The sequence below is a fragment of the Setaria viridis genome, chromosome 4, assembly GCF_005286985.2.
Source record: "Setaria viridis chromosome 4, Setaria_viridis_v4.0, whole genome shotgun sequence".
In the NCBI taxonomy this organism is placed as follows: Eukaryota; Viridiplantae; Streptophyta; class Magnoliopsida; order Poales; family Poaceae; genus Setaria; species Setaria viridis.
Window position 1 is genome coordinate 39,528,030 of NC_048266.2, and position 20,540 is coordinate 39,548,569.

At 47.0% G+C, this 20,540-nt stretch overlaps 3 protein-coding genes across 3 annotated transcripts; all 3 read left to right on the forward strand.

Annotated features, from left to right (window-relative positions):
- Window positions 1–2,433: 2,433 nt before the first annotated feature.
- On the forward strand, window positions 2,434–3,466 carry LOC117853218 (uncharacterized). Its single transcript, XM_034735597.2, has one exon. The coding sequence runs from the start codon at window positions 2,494–2,496 to the stop codon at window positions 3,364–3,366; it is 873 nt and encodes a 290-aa protein (XP_034591488.1). The 5' UTR covers window positions 2,434–2,493; the 3' UTR covers window positions 3,367–3,466.
- Window positions 3,467–8,769: 5,303 nt separating this feature from the next.
- LOC117853824 (uncharacterized) lies at window positions 8,770–9,800 on the forward strand. Its single transcript, XM_034736109.2, has one exon. It carries the CDS (start codon window positions 8,864–8,866, stop codon window positions 9,692–9,694), a length of 831 nt encoding a protein of 276 aa, XP_034592000.1. The 5' UTR covers window positions 8,770–8,863; the 3' UTR covers window positions 9,695–9,800.
- Window positions 9,801–13,899: 4,099 nt separating this feature from the next.
- On the forward strand, window positions 13,900–15,168 carry LOC117853721 (uncharacterized). The gene has a single exon (XM_034736006.2). The coding sequence runs from the start codon at window positions 14,111–14,113 to the stop codon at window positions 14,963–14,965; it is 855 nt and encodes a 284-aa protein (XP_034591897.2). The 5' UTR covers window positions 13,900–14,110; the 3' UTR covers window positions 14,966–15,168.
- The last annotated feature ends 5,372 nt before the right edge of the window (window positions 15,169–20,540 follow it).

Here is a 20,540-nt window from a genome sequence, read left to right on the forward strand (position 1 = left end):
ATAAAACGTGTCAACAACATTACATCAAGAAACATGAAAAAAATTTAGAACTTTGTATTTTAATAAAAGATTAGTCCAAATAATTTTCAAAATAAGCTTAGCAAAAATTGAAAAAAATGGAAAATGTTTTGAAGGAACAATGTGCAATTTTTTTTAGAAATGCTAGGCTAACACTTTCATAAAATATCCTGCCAAAATTTAGCAAAATTTGAAGAAAAAAACTTTTCAAGAAGTTCATCAATTTTTTTTTGCAAAAGTCAGTTGATAATTTTTTCAATAAAAGGTTTGGCCAAAACTATTCAAAATATCCAATAGACATATTTCTATAAAAAAACTCAACGAAAAATTAATAAAAAATTTCTCAAAACTTTCTTTAAGAGACTGAAACATATAGAAGGTAGAGAGAAATGGTAGCTACTAGAACAAAGAAAAATAAAGACGGGCTTGAAGAAAGCTCGAGCATGGCTCTTGCTCGACTTGATTCTTGTTGGCAGGCATGGAACCAGTTTGTTAGATTAAATTGGTTTATTTTGTAATGTATAATTCATGGATGTTTTGGGCCAATCTTGAGCCTAGCTTTCCTACAACTTGATTTGATGCTCAATGGAAATTTAGGGTCAAACTAAGAAGGCAATTGTAGATCGGAAACAAACCAAACTTTTGCTCAACTCGATCCGATTCTAAACCAGCACGATCCATGCTGTGATGTAGTAGGCATGTCATTTATGCTCCGCTGCCTCCGCAAGGCAAACAACTATTTTGATATATTTTGCAGAAAATTATAACTTATTGTGTCTATTGCACAAATGTAGGACTATTTTGACACCTTTTTACGAAGAACTACAAATTTCTTAAGATGAATGTACTCGTTAGCCTCTATGACATGTAACAAATGGCTCCACGATGTCAACCCCAAATTTGATTAGAAAGTTTGTAGTTTTCTAGAATAAAGTGTCAAAATAATTGTGGCTTTGTGCATATGGGTAAAAGTAGTTATAATTTTACACATGTGTCAAGATTGTTATGGTGTGCGCGTGTGTATATAAATATTTGTATGAGCTATAAGGCTTTGTAGAAAAATAGTTGTAAGTTTTGTTATATAAAATACTCCTCCCCCCAAAAAAAAACATTATTTGAAATTTATACTATCCATTTAGGCCCTTACTATTCTCCTTAATTTTCCTGACCATAAAGGATATTGTGGGTTTGTGCCTATGGGTACAAGTAGTTAAAACTTTACATGACATGTGTCAAGATAGGTATGGTGTGTGTGTATGTATGTAAATATCTGTAAAAAATAGTTGCATTTTTTTAAAAAAAATACTCTTTTGACAAAAAACAATATTTGATAATTGAGCATATCCGTTTAGACCCTATAATTCTCCATAATTTTCCTAACCATAAAGGATATTGTGGAGATACTACGATCGAAGGAGGCATGCGCATATGTAAGATGAAATAATTTGGATGGAGATGGATAAGCACGTTGGGATGCGCTAGCGGCCGGTGGTTGTGCACTTTGGATATGGCCGTTGTGAAATGGGGAACGTGCAAAACATGAGAGAGTTGAGGTAGAGCGGAAATGATGGGTGCCATTGCCTTCCGGACGCCTGTATCGGATAAGGGAAGAACCTGCCGCCATGGATCGGCAGGGCAAGCACGAAACACACTGCACAATATCACTGCAGGCAGCTTCAACAACCATGACCATGATCTTGTTATGTCACAAGAAGCAAGTACCGCGCGGGCAAATCAAAGAATGGATCCATGCATGCACACTGGTCCTTCACCTACAGGACAAGCGGATCCCATGTCATCGCCATGCCGAGGAGGCAGGCAGTGCCATGCGCGCACGCAAGACAGCTCGGCTCGCACGGGCGCGCCCCCTGCCGGGCGTTGCCGCACACGCCGTACCCCGAGCGGCAGGAGATGGACGATATGGATCCCGATCCGGCCATCCGCCGTCCGCCGGCGCGTCGCCGTGGAGCCTGATCCGATCTCCATTCCGCCAGAGGACACGCATGGACAGGACCAGACCACCACCCACCACCCCAACACCGACGCAGCAAGAGAACAAAATGATTGGCCCTGCTGCTGCCCATCCGGCTCCAGCCTCTGCCTCGCCGCCGACGGCTCGAGGAGACACGCAGGCGCGCACGCACGATCCAGCAGCGCAGGGCAGGCAGCCTCCACGTGTAGCTCCCCATCACTCGAGGGAGGCCGCTGCTGCCATTGCCGGCCACTTGCGTCCCCCCACGCGTCCCCGTCCATCGTGGATCCTGTCACCTCTCCGGCGGCCACGCCCACCAACCACCGCCCACCCACACATCGGCATCTCCACCCCCACGCGCTCTCCCACAGCTCCAATGTCCACGCGCCTACGCCTCCGCCTCCGCTTTATATACCCCCTCCTCCCCTCTCCTCATCATCAACAAGCAAGAGCAAAGCAAGGGATCTTCGACAAAGAAGAAGATCCACCAGCCACCAGCAACAATGGCGCCCGCCTTCGGCCGCTCCATCTCCTTCCCCCTCAGCCCGGCGCGCTCCTCCAAGCCCCGCGCCGCCGCGGCGCGCCACGTCCGCTCCGTCAGCCTCCCCTCCTCCCGCGCCCACCCGCTCCTCGCCCACCTCCACAACACCACCCGCGCCGTCCGCGCCTGGGCGGCCGACCCCACCTCCCCCTCCACTGGCCTCGCCCACCTCGACGCGCTCCACGCCGCGCTCGCCGAGTTCCTCCTCCTCCCGGAGGCCCACGCCGCGCTCCGGAGCGGCTCCGCCACCGCCGATTGCCTCCTCGACGGCTTCCTCGCCCTCGCCGACGCCCACGGCGCCTTCCAGGAGGCCGTCCTCGACCTCAAGCGCCACGCCGCCGACGCCCAGGCCGCGCTCCGGAGGCGCGACGCCGCCAGGCTCGCCTCCGCGGTGCGCGCCCAGCGCCACGCCGAGAAGGACCTCGCCCGCCTCGCCTCCTCCGTGCGCAACGCCGCCAAGTTCCCGCAGCTCGCCGGATCCTCCGCCACCCTCGCCGAGGTCGAGGTCTCCGGCGTGCTCGCCGAGGCCGTGGCCGCCATCGCGTCGGCCTCCGCTGCCGTGTTCTCGGCCGTCGAGTCCGTCTCGTCGGCCGCGACCACCGCCGTCGCGTCTTCGTCCAAGAAGCCAGCGAGCCTCATCTCTCTGGTCACGAGGAGCAGCAAGGCGGCTGCTGCCTCCTCCGACGAGGACAAGGAGATGGCGGCGCTCGACAGGTTGGAAGGACTCGACGAATGCATCGCCAACATGGAAGCCGGGAGTGACAAGGTGTTCAGGAGCATCCTGCAAACCAGGGTCGCACTCCTAAACATCCACACCCAAACATTGCTGATATAATTTGGACAACACAAACAGTCCAAATTAACTATTGACCCAATGCAAGTGTACATACAAATTCAACGAATTATTAGAGCAAAAAAGCTCTTGTTCGGCTCTATATCGTCTCTCTCTGTGTCCATCTTACTTCTTGCATGCCCGAAATTCGAAATGCATCTTCTGTCATACATTATATCGTTAAAAACGCATTTCATCACTCGTTACGGGCGTGGTGCTCACAAGATATCAAATAGAACGGTCATCGTTTCATATACCCTATCTATCTCCCTTTAATTTCAACAATGTAATGCATCATAATCTCTTGATATGATTATGAGCAAGGATGAACTCTCTTAATAATGCACATGAATTATCAAGTTATGATCTCTGCGATGTCACTATTCTTAAATCAAACCATCACTGACTCCGATCTGGATCTAGATCAAGTTCGAGTTCCTGAAACAACGATGCACATTCGAACGAGAGACAAAACTGATCGATGCACCACTATTCTATTGAATATTGCCCAAGATCTCCGACATTGAGCACTAAATAAAGGGGTGGCCACTGAGTCGGTCCTTGGACACGATACCTCTAAGCTTCTAGTTGATGATTTTTGTAAAGAAAACTGCTTAAACATATATTTGGATCAAATGACTTGTTCCACCTTTCTTTTTCCATCAGTATTTTATACACATTCATCTTAAAAACCATGCTTTATTTTTTTTAGAGCTAAGCAAATAAATTTAGGAATCTTTTACTCCCTTTCTATTTCTTTGATACGATGAACAATATATTGTTCCCCCAATTTTTTGTGTCTGTTTTCAATATATTCTTCGTTTTCCCATACTTTTTATTTAATGGGTGTGGTCGACGATTTTAGCACTCATTAGTATATTTTCTCTAGCGTCCCACCATTTTTGTAGTACAATCCGTACCTTGTTTTTGCTGGTTTATCAAACTACCAAAAAAGGTAGCTGCACGAATTTGTGTACTTTAATAACAAAGATATGATATAAAACTTTGATCACTTGCAAAGAAACCATTGGCAAATGGTTTGAGTCCCATAGTCTGTGGGGCAACCAAATAATTCTCATCAATTTAACAAATCCCGTCAAAATAAAGAAAGATAGTTGGTACTAAAAACTAAAACTGAAACAATGAAAAAATTAATTTGTACTAAAACTAAACTAAAATAATAAACCCAAAAGATAAGGATCATCTCAAAGCAGATTAGTAAGATTCTAGCTTGTACACACACTAGTATATTGTTTGATGGCAGCTACCCCATTCGTGCAAATTTGTCGTCCTAGCTAGAATCAAATCTCTCTGAAATACGGTGGTTAGCTCCATCTTAATTTTTGGTGATTATGATCGAATAGCTAAGATACTCTCTTATCGTCTTGAACAACCAAAATTAATGGACAGGTACAGAAATATGATTAATGCAAACATACACCTACTAGCTAGCTCGCTTATCAATTGAGCATGCTGAAAGGAATCGGTGCTTATAGTCTAAGAGAGGGAGGAGTGAATTAGGCAATCTAAAACCTTAACATATAGCTTCCACTGCTTATTCACAAAACATAAACTAGATCATACTATCAAGATGTGCAACTATGGTTGACCTAGCGTGAAACCCTCATTCCAAAACAAGTTTTGCAACCTAGAGCCAATCCTAACAAGATACTACACTAAGAAAGTAAAGGCACACAAGTTGCAAGTGTGAAATGCGGAAACGTAAGAGGTGAGGATGAGGGGAAGCAAACTCTTGGCACGATGATTTATCCCGTGGTATCGGTAGGCACTAAACCACCACTAGTCCATGTTGTTGAAGCACTTTGCTTCCCGGTCACCAAGTCTCTTCTGGGATACCCCTTGACTTGCCACAAAGGCTTGGACACTAAGGCTCACGCCAAGTTTCCCGGTCACCTTGATGCCATCTCCACTAAGGAGCTTCTCCATGAAGGAAGGGGATCTCCACGTCCCCCGCACACGGTCGTCAATGCCGCTCCACACCAAGCCAGAGGAGCGAAGACTTACCGACGAGCCACCAAGGCTCCAAGGTACCAACACACCTTGTACAACTGTGGTTCACTCCTAGAACCGATCACACATCTTACACTCTATCTTTCTCTAGGCCTATCCTAGCACTAATCACTCTCCTAAGCTTGTGCTAAGCCTTTGATAAATCACTTAAGCATTTTTGGTGGCTTGGATGTGTTCTTGATGAGTCTTGATCTCCAATGGACTTATGGACACTCCAGCTACACCAAATGGGCGAGTAGAGGGGGTATAAATAGCCCAAGGCATCAAAGAGTCGTTGCTCCAATGGCTAGTTAAAGTGTACCATCGGATATTCCGATGGTCAGTTTTGGCATGCATCGGAATATCCGGTGCAACTAGCCGTTGGCCTTCCCGTGTCCAAGTTCTTCACTGACACATCCAAAATTCATCCGACGCTTCATCCGATGGTACCGTTGGATCATCCGGTGATGATGATTTTCTAGCCAAAACCTTTTTGGAACTTTCAAAAGAAAATATGTTTCGTCCGACAGCCACAAGGCATCGGAATATCCGGTGCCATAGAGTTTGCTCTGCCTCCTCTGCGAATTACTCCGACGCTTGTAAAATACCCACCGTCGGATCATCCGATGATCTTGACTAAAACAACTCCCTACGCATTGTACTAATTGCTCCGACGGTTACTCAAATGGACCATCGGAACATCCGATGGTATTGAATTTTCTGAGTTGAATAACACCACTTACACACCGAAGATGCCATCACTTGGATTTTCTTTGTCATTTGGATGTTTGAATACCATAGAATAATTCTAGATATCATGCTTGGTCACTTGAATACCATAGCATGGATGCTTGAATACCATGATTTGGATTTCAAGAATACCATAGCTTGGATACTTAAATACCGTGATTTGGACCTTGCTATGATTTGGATTGCATGCTTGGGACCTATAAAACCTACAAGATATATGCTAGATAATCCATTAGTCCCAATGAATATGGTGCCACTCAATCACCAAAATCAGGAGCTATGGCCTAATGGGGCATGTTCGCTACAGCACGATTTCCACCAATTGTTTTGAACATATAGAGCTGGTAGGCATTACTTGTTTCAATGATGCATATGCAGCTACCTGCATATGATCTCTACTACGTCAAATATTTATGTCTGGAAAATCTCTTTGGGGATCTGGCGGCTCTTAGCTGATCAAAAGAGAAAAGGATGCAAATAATGAAGCATGCAAGCGTGCGCAAACTAACTCAACCACCTCTGCAACTGCAGCCGGTAGGAGAGGAGCCCTAACCTAAGAATTTGGAGGAGGACAACCCATTCGTGCAACATTATGACTGGCAATGCTGAGTATACGTTCTCTATCTAGTAGATAGTACATACAATGATGCATATGGTGCTCTCTCATATAATTGTAGTAAGTTTGTAACCGACCGATATGATGGGAGCGCACGCACCTACAGATTTAAAACATGATTTTCAAAATGGCGATGTGATTAAGGACGTAGCTTATTGTTCGGAGGTAATGGCATATGCGTGGTACCAGACGTTAGCATGTGCACAGTTGGTTTGTTTTCAGTCGGCCGGCATGCAGCGATAGAAACTAGCATAGCTGCATATATGATATTTTGCGTGCTTGCTGTGTCTTTTAGCAGCTAGGATGCATAATGCTAGACGCAATTTAGGTGTTGCTTGTCTTGTTCCAAAACTTATGATGAATGACCTAGAAAAAGAATCTGTTTGGGATATATGCTTTTAGATTAACACGAGAAATTTTATTTGTTGAAGAGAAATGTTAATCATTCTACTTGCTGTGCAGTGCTTGCAATTGAAGTATATATATAAGATTTGTATAAGAGGCACATAGAAATAAAAAGGAGGCATAACATTTCATTCAGCAAATATTTCAGAAGTAACGGTTTAAATGTAAATCTTATATATCCATGTGATCCCTGAAATTATACTAAAGCTCACAAAAGCTGGTGGTAGTATAGTATTGCTTAGCATAAGAAAGCATGCATGCATGGGTTGCTGAAGAAGCAGCAGGTAGCTAGCTAGCTCTAGATATATCGGTTAGGACTCGTTAGGCATAACGACTGGAGGTCCCATCATGCATTGTCCGTGGATGCAAGTACCTGAAGCAGCCGTTGGATCTGCAGGAGGGCGCGCATGCATGTACATGGAAGTACTTGTTTATCACGTTCACAGCCGCGCTCATCCGATCCCTTCAACTAACGACGACCCAGTGCAAGGGTGATGAGTGATGAGCAGGATGCACACGATGACAGCCGCATGGGTAGGCGCGGCCGTCCGGGCGACGACCGACGACCATGGAATGGATGTGCAGTCGTGCGGCTTGCTACTATAGTTAGGTTAACAAACTAACAACTGAGGTTTAGTAGCTTGGTAGATGATGAGCGATGCGTGAGATGTACACATGCATATATGGCGTGGAGGATGGGCGAGATGGGACATATGGAATCTGCTGTTCCCCGATCGCAAGGAGGCAGCAGACACCACCCATCTGATGGATCATGGATCCGGCTGTGGCGGAGATGGGAATCACCTCACCTGCCGCGTGTCCGGTTGCTGGTTGTCCAGCGGCGCCGGCGGCGACCGTGGACTCGTTCGCAACCAGCCACATCGATCTAGTCACTGTTCTTTTTTAAGGAGAACACGGTGACTGCAGAGGCTGCCTCCGATCCTACGCGGCTAAATGATACGGCTCGATCTGCTGACCCCGATGGAGAATGGAGAAGGTTGGTTTACCACTGGTTGATGGATGGAAAACAGAATGCTACTTCCTTCTCTGAAGAAGATGCCCTCAGCTCCCTCGTGTGCCCTGCCATACTTTACAGATCGATGGGAGAGCCAACTGCTAGTGTACCGCGCGCGCGTGCAAGTGTTGACAAATGCGGTGCGGCGCGGCTAGCTGCATGATATGAGATGGCCTGGCCTGGCCTGGAACCCTGGACCACAGTTAGCTCGATGATGGGGCAGGCAGATGACCTAGCTCGCTCGCCGTTCCAGATGTGCAATCGTGTGTTACAGATCATGCAATGCATCCTGTCCCTGCTACCTGCTGGCTCCTGCAGCCTTGCATGTCCAACACCTCACCTTCCTGCAGATACAGCCAACATGACACCTAGGCACAACCACACTCTCTGCAACTGCGCACTTATGGTCGTTGGATCGATCCAAGGAGCGGAGCTGTTGCGTTCGTTTGACTCCGACGGCAGCCGCTGCTTCTTTCCGCCCAACCTGTCCTCGCGGATCATGTCCCCCCTGCTCACTCGCTCGCCGCTCTTCTACCCACCCACACGTGCAACCACCGCGTGCCCTTGGCTGCCTGCTTCCTCCTTCTCAATATATACCTCAGCTCGCTCGACTCCTCCTTCCCATCTCACACAAACCAACGCAGGCGCAGATCTACGATCTATTAGCAGCAAGAACAAGCTACAAGGTCACCCCAACAACAACCATGGCTCCCAGCTTCGGCCGCTCCATCTCCTTCCCGCTCAGCCCGGCGCGCTCCTCCAAGCCCCGCGCCGCCGCCGCCGCCTACCACGTCCGCTCCATCAGCCTCCCCTGCCGCTCCCACCCGCTGCTCGCGCACCTCCAGACCCACACCGCCGCCGCCCGCGCCTGGGCCCTCAACCCCACCGCCGCCTCACCCTCCTCCGGCCTCGCCCACATCGACGCCCTCCACGCCGCGCTCACCGAGCTCCTCCTCCTCCCGGAGACCCAGGCCGCGGTCCGCGCCGCCTCCTCCGACCGCCTCCTCGACGCCTTCCTCCTCCTCGCCGACGCGCACCGCGGCTTCCACGAGGTGCTACTCACGCTCAGGAGCGACGCCGCCGATGTCCGGGCCGCCCTCCGGAGGCGCGACGCCGCCAGGCTCGCCTCCGCCGTGCGATCCCAGCGCAGGAACGAGAAGGAGCTCGCCCGCCTCGCTGCCACCGTGTCCTCCATCGCCCTCAACAGCAAGTGCGCGCGCCTCGGCTTTGCCGGAGCCACCGCAGAGGAAACCGAGATGGCAGCCGCGCTCATGGACGCGGCGGCCGCCAGCGCCGCGGCCTCCGCCGCCGTGTTCTCGGCCGCCGCGTCGGTCTCTGCCGCCGCGTCCTCGTCCAAGAAGACAGCGACCTTCGTGGCCTTCACCAAGAAGGCGGACACTGCCGATGTGGAGCCGGAGAAGCTCGAGGAGCTTGAGCAGTGCATTGACGAGTGCGAAAGCGGCAGCGAGATGGTGTTCAGGAGCATTGTTCGGACTAGGGTTTCGTTGCTCAACATTAGGACCCCCGCAATTTAGAGAATCACATCCCCAAGAGAAGCTCTAACTGCTGTACACTAGAGAGTATATACTGTACATAGAAACAGAGAACATATATACAAGAAAGAAGACATTTTGCCGTACATATCTTCTTCTCTGAGTTCTGTGCGCTTGCCTGATTTCACCTTAAAAGTTACAATCTTTACTTTAGTATCAGTTACATCCATAGATGAAGTTCAAAATAACAGAGGAATTAACCCAGAGAGAGAGAGAGAGAGAGAGAGATGATTAAGCTAGAATTACCAAGGCATAACTGATTGTTCACCACGTGAATGAAACGGGGCCATTGGTTGGAGGTAGCTTAACATAACATTATCACAGGGATAAACACGTACTGTACCTTTATTCATATCCATAGCATCTCCCCCCACTAAAATACAGTCAGTTATATTATCACCTTAACCCAATCCATGTGCAGTCCAATGGCATGATATGTGTGTGTCTTGTGACCAATAATGGCCACTATTCTATCGCCCCCCACCCCCCTATATATTAATAAGTGGGATTAATTGAGGATTTCTCAGGATTTGATCAAGTTGCTGAACCTTTTGCTTTAAATCTTTAGTGAGAGCATCTCAACAAAAAATCTCTAGTGGGAGTTTGCTATAATGCAAGTATGAAAATTGGTTACAAGAAAAAAGAAAACTAGGAAAACAAAGGAAGAAGGACCAAGTTTTTTTGCCCTATGATGGGCCATTTCCTTGGATCTAACAACCTATCTCCGATCCTGCTTCCTCTTGTCGATCCACTTATTCTTACCCAATGCTGAGCACCATCATCCCTTTCACCTGTGCCCCCACACACCATGGATCCTCCTTACATCTCCAATAGCGAGCCAAAAGTATGTTTTTTCTTAGTAAGATAACTCTGACCAAAGGCATTAGCATATTCCATGAGGTGGCACCAGTGTACGAACCAAGGCCCATCCAATGGGCGAGGAGCAGCCGCAACGGACATGTAGCACTAGTAGGTAGCGATGCGAGCAGCTTGCCAAAGATCCACGGTGCCGCAAAAACTGATGGCACGTCGCGGTAGTTCGAACTAAGATGTCAAACGGTAGATGTCACATACAGGCACGCAACACCGGCGTTCGGCAAGCACGTTGACAAGCATGAGGCGAGAAATTGGTACACTACGAGGTTTACATGATTTTTAGGTTGTCAAAGATTATTAATCTATTTTTAAAACAAAATAGTCGAGAATTTTTCTAGCTTAATTGATGTAATCCCGAGAGTTATTGTGAAGTGTTGCTGGTTTTTTTGTTGCTAATTCTTTTCTCTTGAAATTATGTAAGTTGGTTCTAGATAACCGTCGGTCACTTGATAATCAATTTATAAGAAGAATAGCGTCGGATATTTGAAACGAACACTCCAGAAATGTTTGATATCCTATAGGTGTAGTAGTATAAGTCAAGCACAAAATATTTCTCATAGGTAAACTACTTAAGTAAACATATATATTTATTATTTGTTGTTTCACATCTATTACTTTCTGCATCCGTCTTTTATGATGATACAAATTCAATAGTTAGCAACACATATTTTGAAGCATCAATGAGTAATGCTCATTCTGTTTTTCTTGCTACAATTAATTATACATATTTATGTAAGAACCTCCTTATAATTACCTAAAGATCTGTGAGATCTCCATGCAATCTTCATGAAGTAGAATTTCATATGCAAAGTTTAAAATATTTAGGTTTCTAATCATAGTGATTATGATGAAAAAAGAACTAATTGTAGTGAGTCTAGCCACGCTATTTGTGTGGACCATCTTGCTATTAGGTACAACTATTATATTCACTAATGTCATGGATTTTGTAGTCAACATGATTTTAATGTATTTTTTAGTGTCTAAAAATATATTAGTGTTATCTCAATGCGCTGATTGTAGGGGTCGCATAAATGCTTTAGACATGTATATTCTTTATCCTTACAAAAATTAATTAATTATGAAGTATTTTAAAAAACTGATAATATGTTAATAAATTTTTCCAAGATGTTGATTGGTTTATATTGTCATATTGTAAGTCCAAGAGCTTTTATGGAGAAATATTTTATCTATGTTATAATCTGCATTTTTTTCTCAACAAGTGGTGCCATTGTATCAAGTTGCATTGTTTCGGATGAGCCTATGCATAATGTAATCAATTTAAACTTAAAGTTATGCTAAGATAATGAAAAACATAGTTTGATTTATCAACCTATTATTTTAATAAAACAATAGACCGTCAAATTTACTCTTGGTTCATAAAAATGCATTAACAATTTTAAGCCATAAGTTGGGTAAAAATATCGAGGTGATCCTATTCATGACGTCCATATGCAAAAGAGAAGGTGCTCTTTTTTGACCACATTTCCCGTCCTCTTTCAATGATAGGTTCAGTTCATTACATCCAAGAATAGTGTGCACAAAGATTGTGATCAATGCATATCAAGGAAGTTGGTTGGCTCATGGCGCAGGAAAGAAGATGGCGCATTGGTGTAGCTACCAGAGTGAAAACAATTGGTAGACATGAATTGGACACTCCTTATTACATCGGGCCGATTGGATTATTCTTTGAGTTAGGGACGGAGGAAGAAAAAGGTCCTATTGTTTCCGCAGCCATTCCCCTTGAACCAAAGGACTCGAGCCAGCCAAATGCCCACCTACGTACTAGTGTCAGACTCCATTGATGAATTGAATTAGTCGTGAATCATTACACTTAGCTGCTTGGCCGTGTTCGAAATGTCGAACCAGTGTCTTTAATAGGTGCTAAATTTGAGCACACTTGCTATTATATTATAACGTGAAACGTCAGCTTAAACAAATCTAAACGAGGAAATTAACAGGCACAGAGCGGCTATCTATCTGTTCTATTGACTCGGCCGCTGGCGCGCTTAACCGCGTGGTCAGGGATTACAGCTAAGTAACATTGTCGTCGCATCGCATGCAGGGGACATCTGGAATCTCAACACCGAGACCGATCTAGACATCAGGTCTACTCTAGTTTGATCTGCAGTCTACTCTAGTAGCTCTAGTTTGATCTAGCTAGGCATCATGCACACACGGCTTAGTACTAACACAAGCCGAATGTAATACTCCTAGATCAAATTTGAATATCAAATGCACAAATGGGTCGATATATCGATCGGTTGAGTTGTCACAACGGCAGGATACGTAGCACACCTGTCATGTCCCGTGGCCATAGACATTGTCAGATGGAAGCTCCGGTGATGCAACCATGATCCCATCTAATAAGAAACAGCCTGTTAAGTGTGGATCAGACACATAGAAAACTAGGGTTATACTCCCTCCGTCCCAAATGACAATTTATTTTGACTTTTCTAGATCCATAATTTACTTTTGTTACTTTTGTTATGTATCTGGACATAATATATATCTAGGTATATAACAAGCTATGTACTTGAAAAAACCAAAATGAATTGTAATTTAGTACGGAGGGACTCTTCTTCCCTAGCTATCTAGGTCAGTCGCAATCGATCGATCGTCATGGGCTCCGATCCGGTGGCTGAGTTCCTTTCATCAGGTCCAAGCTAGAGAAGAGAAGAGACGAGATGCCCTCGTGCATCATATTGTATTGTGCCCACTGGACCGGCCACCGGCAACACCGGGACATCCACAGCTGGCATGGTGCCTGCCAGCCGTACCCTAGAATCCCAAAACATCTCCCTCTTGCCCCAAAGTCTACTCTCTTGTTTCTTCAAACTGCTCCCATTTCCAATTGCCATCCTCGGATTTCGACTGTCCCTGTGGTTGCTTGTTTGGTTGCTGCGATGGAACCATGCACCTAACCAGGGTCCATACTTGAATTGCAGTTTACAAATTTCACATAAACCGATAGAAGACTCATCGATCGAATTCAGTTTTCAGTAGGAATACATGCAAATTCCCATGCTCCAAACAGACCTTTTCCAATCCAAGAATCGACACACGGTATCGGTCAGATTGAGATGCCTGATCTGTTTCTCGTCCGGACGTTGACCGTACGTACGTAGCTGAGTAGCATACGTGGCGGACATGCGGACATCCACGCGCACGTACAGCTTCAATCCGTTCCATGGCTGTAGTACAATCTGCATGCGTGTGCATGTGAGGCGTCCACTTCACAGAAGCTTCGTCGGTGAAGGAAGCTGGAGCTGCCTGCTTCCGTGCGCATGGCTTTTCAAACAGTGACCAGCGCCGCGACAACTCAACAGCTCCAGATAGCTACCTCGTCGTCTTCGTTCGTCTCCCTTCCCTTCCCGTCTCCCCCCTCGTTTATATATACACGCCGCACGCACACGCTTGCCTCGTCATCGAGCTCAATCCGTTCCATTATTGCGGCGCGATCACACTGCCAAATTGAAGAACCCAAGGCTAGCTAGCTGAACAACACGTACAGAGAGATAAGTAATGGCGCCGACGATGACCGTGCCGCTGAGCCCCGGCAGGCCGGCGGCGAGGTCGCTGATGGGCGGCGGGCACGTGCGGTCGGCGAGCGTGCCGTGCCACACGCACCCGCTGCTCATGGACGTCGACGACCAACTCCTGGCGCTGCGCTCCTGGACCTCCAACCCCGGCCAGAACCCGCTCTCGCTGGCGCACGTCCGGGCGCTCCTCTGCGTGCTCGACGAGCTGCTCCACCTCCCGCTCGCCCAGGGCGCGCTCGTCGCGGCGGACAGCCTGCTCGATGGCTTCCTCGTCCTCGCCGACGCCTTCGGCACCTTCCTCGCCGCGCTGCTCGCGCTCCGGCAGCACGCCTCCGAGCTCCACGCCGCCGTGCGCCGGCGCGACGCCGCCAAGCTCGCCTCCGCGGCGCGCGCGCAGAGGCAGGTCGGGAAGGAGCTCGAGCAGCTCGCGGCCGCCGTGGCGCGCGAGGCCGCGAGGTGCGCGCGGGCGAGCCTGGCGTCGTCGACCTACAGCGCGCCCGCCGAGCTCGAGGTCGCGAGGACCGTGGCCGAGGCCGTCAACGACACCGCGGTGGCGTCGGCGGCCGTGTTCTCGGAGGTCGGCGCCGTCGCCGACGCCGCGGCGGCCCTGGCGTCGCCGGCATCGTCTTCGCCCAAGAAGAGGCTGCCGCTGGTGAACGCTTCGTCCAGGAGCAGCAAGAGGCCGGCCAGCGAGGAGCAGAGGGAGGCGGTGGCCCTTGGGAAGCTGCTGGAGCTGGAGCAGTGCATCGGGGAGCTGGAGAGCGAGAGCGAGAAGGTGTTTAGGAGTCTAGTGCAGACCAGGGTCTCGTTGCTCAACATCCACACGCCAACATTTTAACTAGAGCTTTGGTAGTGGTGAATGTTGATGCATACGTATACCTGAACAAAATCAAGTAATAAAGTTGCAGAATTGAGAGACTAATATAGTTTTTACTTTTTAGGCTGTGATCGGTATTCATGAAGCAGAGCAATATGTGTGCTTATGTATGTTGTGATTACGGAAATGATGCAATAAGACTGGGTTCTTTTTGGCAAAAGTTAGTCCCTGCCTGTGTACAATACTCTTTGCCTCCTCACGATTGCATGTCATATGACCAAATATTCCCTCGGTTCTAAATTGTAGGTGCATATATATTATAGTAAAATGCACTGAAGGTCCATTAACTTATAAGGAAGTGTCACTTAGGTTCACAAACTTTAAAAGTGCATTTTTTGGTTCATAAACTTATTAAGGGTGTGTTTGGTTGAGCTGTGGCTTTTGAAAAAGTAGCTGTGAACTGCGGGCTATGGAAAAGCTGTTGTAGATTGTGGGTTGTGAGAAAGCTGAAAGCCGTTTGGTGAAACAACTGTGGCTTTTTGGAAACACTTACGAGCGGACCCCACTCATCAGTATCTTTTTCTTTCTCCCGGCGCAAAGATCGATAGGAGAAGGGAGGAGGGGAGCCGCACGTGGCTTCGGTGGCCGCCGGCGAGGCCTTCCCGGCGCCTGTGGAAAGACAGGAACACGCGACTGGGCTGCCGAGTCAACCACCACCAGCAGACGTCTGGGCAGCCGTCAGGCCGGGCTCGGGGGCGGCAGTGACAGCGAGACGTCTCGTACCAGCACGCGTACGACTCGGTACCAGGTGGACCACCGGCCTCGTGTCGAGCGTGCGCACGCCGCAGTAGCGTCTGAGCTCGCGCCCGTGGCCGGAGGAGCTCGCGCACACGACGTCGGAGCAGAGGGCCGAGCTCTCTGGCGGTGGCGGATGGGAATAGTAGGGGAAAAACGAATCGATATCTCATAACCAGTGGCAGGTGGGAATTTTTTGAAGTTGCCTACCTCCACAGCCGAGAAGCATTGGGAAGTTGTTGTGAGTTTGTACTGAAGAAAGGTAGCTTTGGCCCAAAGCACCTATAAGTTTGCCATCACTTTGGTTGGCTTTTGGCTTTTAGCTTTTTGAGAAGCAAAAGCAGGTTGGGAAGCCTAAGGATCCTAAGTGGTGTCATCTAGATCCATAAGCAGCCACGTGGGCACCAATTGCTGACCTGGCAAGCTGAACGGGGACATCTCTCTCTCATCTCTTCTCCCTCCCCATAGTCTTTGTCTGAGGCATTTCATCGAGCAGGTTGCATGCGACATGAGCTCCAGCGGAGTGCAATGGCTGCGGCCGGCGTGGCACTGCCATGGAAGCGGTGCGGCGTCCGTTCGGGGCTCGCACGCGTTACGCCAGGCCACACCAGCTCTCGGCGGCCGCTGCTGGAGCCTCTTGTTGATGTCCACGGCCCACCGCGGCGTCCAGTTCCGCCTCTTTCGCCCGCATCACGCGCGCCATGCTTGCCACAGCGGCGCGCACCAGCGACTGACGCTGCCAGTTCGGCAATTCCAGGCCTACTCCAGTCCAGCGCGCTGCACATCCGTGGCAGACTGTCAGCTGGCTTGCTGTGGCGCGGCCATTGACGTTGGCAGCTGTTTTGCTCTGCTCTGTGGAGACAAGCTGAGAGAAGTCAGCCGCTGAATTGAGGAATCGAGGAGGATATGGTAGAGTGGCTGAGGGTGGTGTTTTGGATTGGACTGACGGACTGCAGGTGCTTGGATTTTTGGAGAAGAATCAGAATAGGAGCTGGTGGTGTAGCTGCTTGGCAAAAGGGAAGCCGAACAGGCACTAAGGCAGTAAAGAACTTGGGGGAGAAGATATCGCTGCAGCTCCCTATGGATTGGATGAAGAAGGTGCAAGAAAGATGGCCTGCAGTTGTTGGCTCGTGGAGGAGAATTGGCGCTAGGATTAGGCTAGCAGCGGATGGGATTTGTGGAGGTTCTTGTTGCTCACACGAGGCCGACTGCAGCGCGGAGGCGGCGGCGGCGGCAGCACAGGCCCGGGGTAGAGGCGACGTCCATGGCAGCGTGCTTGGCAGAGGCGTACGGTGGCCGTTCCGACAGTAGCACGATGGGGAGAGGAGAGGAGTGAGACAGAGGAATGAGATGGGAGAGCAATGCGAGTCAGCATGCCACGTCGGCACTTGAAAAGTTCATGCACATAGAGATGCACTTTCAGAATTCGTGAATCTAAGAATCGACCTCCAATGCATTTTACTTTATATATTATTATACATCTAGATATAATGTATATCTAGATGCATAATAATGATATCTATGAATGTAGAAAAATCAAAACAACCTATTTGGAACGGAGGAAGCAATGAGTATTACAAAGTTTGTTTTACAAATTCGATCTCCAAAAGTGAAGGTTGACACTTGACACACCTATTTGAACAAAATCAAATAATAAAATAGCAGAATTAACCAGGTTCATTGAATCGCACCGCTTCGTCCAGAATGAGATGGTTCAGATTTTTGGAATATACTGAGAAGATGCCATACCGAGCTGGGCGCCAAAATCGACCGAACGACTTGGTACAGGATGGAATCATCCCCACCTGTATCAATCCATCCAGGATCAACCCATCCAGCTGACCCATCCCATATAGGATCATCTTCCATGCGAGCAACCAAACACTACCTAAGACACTAATTTTGATGCTGCGATCAGTATTCATCAGACAAAGTGATGTGCTGATGTGTATGTGATCGCTGCAACAAGACAATAAGAGTTGCATGTTATATAGGCCAAACAGTGAGCATGCATAGCAAAGTTTGTTTTACAACCTCGATCTCCAAAAGGTACTCGGTTGAAGGTTGATGCTTACCTATGTCAACAAAATCAAATAATAAAGCAACAGAGTTAAGAGACTGATTTAATTTGAGGCTATGATCACTTCTTGGCATCTAGCTTGCTAATTGTACTGAGGTACTACGCATCGACATCTGAAAAGAAAAGTGCACATACACACATGTACCAATTGTTAAATTGTGCATGCGCCTCGTGCCTCTGCTTGAAACTAGCTAGGTTGTTCATGCATCTGATTGATTGCATCGAATCCATGCCATGCGTGCGCAAGAATTCACACTGTGTAAAACGTGCCTTGTTCTCATTCCAGATGCAAATGCGACGGTCGCTCGACATAGGCAAATGCATAATTAAATTCAATGACAAACTCTCCAGGAAGCAAGCACTATAGCGGTCTTTTTTTTTCTCTCTTTTCTTCGAAAGATATCTCTGTAAAAGTCTTACTCTGTTCTACACTGCTTAGCTATGCGAACGTGCAAGAAAAATGGCTCCCTTGGTTATGATTATCATTTTGGTGATTGAATGACAATATTATTATTAGGACTAACATGTGTATCAAGAATGAGCACTTGTAGGGTTTCATAGGTCCAATGGATGCATCACAAAGAAAGATACCGAAACCGGGACAAAGAGAGGAATGAATTAGATTTTCCCTATGAATAATTATTTTTGGGTTGATCAAATGGCTTGGATTTTTACAAAATCATGTATAATACTTCACAAGCTTTCCATAGAGTCCAAGATCATCAAAATCGAACTCCGGAGTAGAAAGTTATGCAAATGTGCTGAAAAATAGGTACAGGAAGTTCCAATTGTACCATCGGACTAAGCAGAGGAACATCCAGTGCTTACAAAAATAAACTCAACGGATGATTTAATGAACATACAGGGCATGCACCGGATCATCCGATACTACCATCGGAGTTTGCATATTTACTTTGTCAAAAATCTCCAGAGAGCTTGAAAAATAGGTGAGGGGGGCACCAGAATGTCCTACGCTTGAAAATTTGTATGTGTCAGAGTTTTAGTCATTCATTCGATGCTAAAAGTTGATTAAAAGGTCCAGATTTTTTAAGAATCTCATGTAGAATTTCATAAGCTTTCCAACAAGTATAAAATCATCAAAAATGGAGTCCGGAGTAAAATGTTATGACTAAAATATGGAGAGTAGCGACGTGGTGACCGTCATCTGGTGCTCAAAAAGTGACTAAATGATAAGCTTTCCAACAAGTACAAGTTCATCGAAATCGGAATTTGAAGTTGGAAGTTATGGTCGAAATACGGAGGGGTATACGATAGCACCACTTATTTCGATACTATAAAAATGCATACCATCGGAACATCCGATGATACACTTTAACTAGCCGTTAGAGCAACGGCTCTTTGATGCCTTGGGCTGTTTATACCCTCTCCACTCGCTCATTTGAAGTTGCTAGAGTGTGCAGGAATCCATCGGAGATCAAGATTCATTAAAAACACATTCAAGCGACCAAAAGTGCCTAAGTAATTTATCAAAGGCTTAGCACAAGCTTAGAAGAGTGATTAGTGCAAGGATAGGCCTAGAGAAGAGAGAGTGCAAGGTGTGCTTACCTTGTGATCGGTTCAAGGAGTGAACCATAGCTATACAAGGTGTGCCAGCACCTTGGAGCCTTGGTGGCTCGCCGGCAAGTCTTCGACCCTCTAGCTTGGTATGGAGCGGCGTTGACGACCGTGTGCGGGGGACGTGGAGACCGCTTTTCTTTGTGGAGAAGCTTCTTAGTGAAGGCGGCATCAAGGTGACCGGGGAACTTGGTGTGAGCCTTAGTGGCCAAGCCTTTGTGGCAAGTCAAAGGGTGTCCTGGAAGAGACTTGGTGATCGAGAAGCAATACTTTTTTGTGAGTGCTTCAACAATGTGGACTAGTGGTGGCTTAGTGCCTACCGATACCACAGGATAAATCTTCACGTCAAGATTTTGCTCCCTCTCATTCCATCTCTTACGTTTCCGCATTTCATACTTACAACTTGTATGCCTTTACTTTCTTAGTGTAGTATCTTGCTAGAATTGGCTCTAGGTTGCAAAACTTATTTTGGATGAGGGTTTCATACTAGATCAACCATAGTTGCATATCTTGATAGCATGATTTAGTTTATATTTTGTGAATTGGTAGTGGAAGTCATAGGTTAAGGTTTTAAATTGCCTAATTCACTCCTCCTCCTCTTAGGCTATGGGTACAAATTCCTTACAAAATGTGTTTGAGGCTAAGAGTCATGTGATTTTGCCTGTGGCATGGGAATAGTTAGAAGATGCATTACCGCACACTATCTCATTAAAAATGCATCTTTTATTTGTTAAACCCTTTTTTTACCTTATTTTGCTTCTGTATGTGTAAGATATGCTAGAATCTAAATTTGAATTGACTAAGCTATTTTAAATCATATTTACTACATGGAAGAAAGTCACGAACCCTGGTTATATCGGGGCTCCGGTTAAGCCATACAACTTTAATGCTCATTAAGTACGATTCATATATCAATTCAACATTTTAACACAGCGGACTCAACATTTTGACACATCAAATTCAACATTTATTTAAAATTAGATCAACATAAAAATACTATATTCAACATTTTGTGAAAATATAGATCAACATTCAACATGTGCCCCTGTCTACTTCGATCAAATGGATCCAACATTTTAAGAAAAAGTTTCAACATTTTGAAGGCGTCATTTTTTGGGGTTCTTCAACCTAGGGACGGCGGCGGGC

What these genes read in the sequence shown, in the direction of transcription:
- LOC117853218 (XM_034735597.2), top strand. Translation starts at nt 2,494, where the DNA reads ATGGCGCCCGCCTTCGGCCGCTCCATCTCCTTCCCCCTCAGCCCGGCG.
- LOC117853824 (XM_034736109.2), top strand. Translation starts at nt 8,864, where the DNA reads ATGGCTCCCAGCTTCGGCCGCTCCATCTCCTTCCCGCTCAGCCCGGCG.
- LOC117853721 (XM_034736006.2), top strand. Translation starts at nt 14,111, where the DNA reads ATGGCGCCGACGATGACCGTGCCGCTGAGCCCCGGCAGGCCGGCGGCG.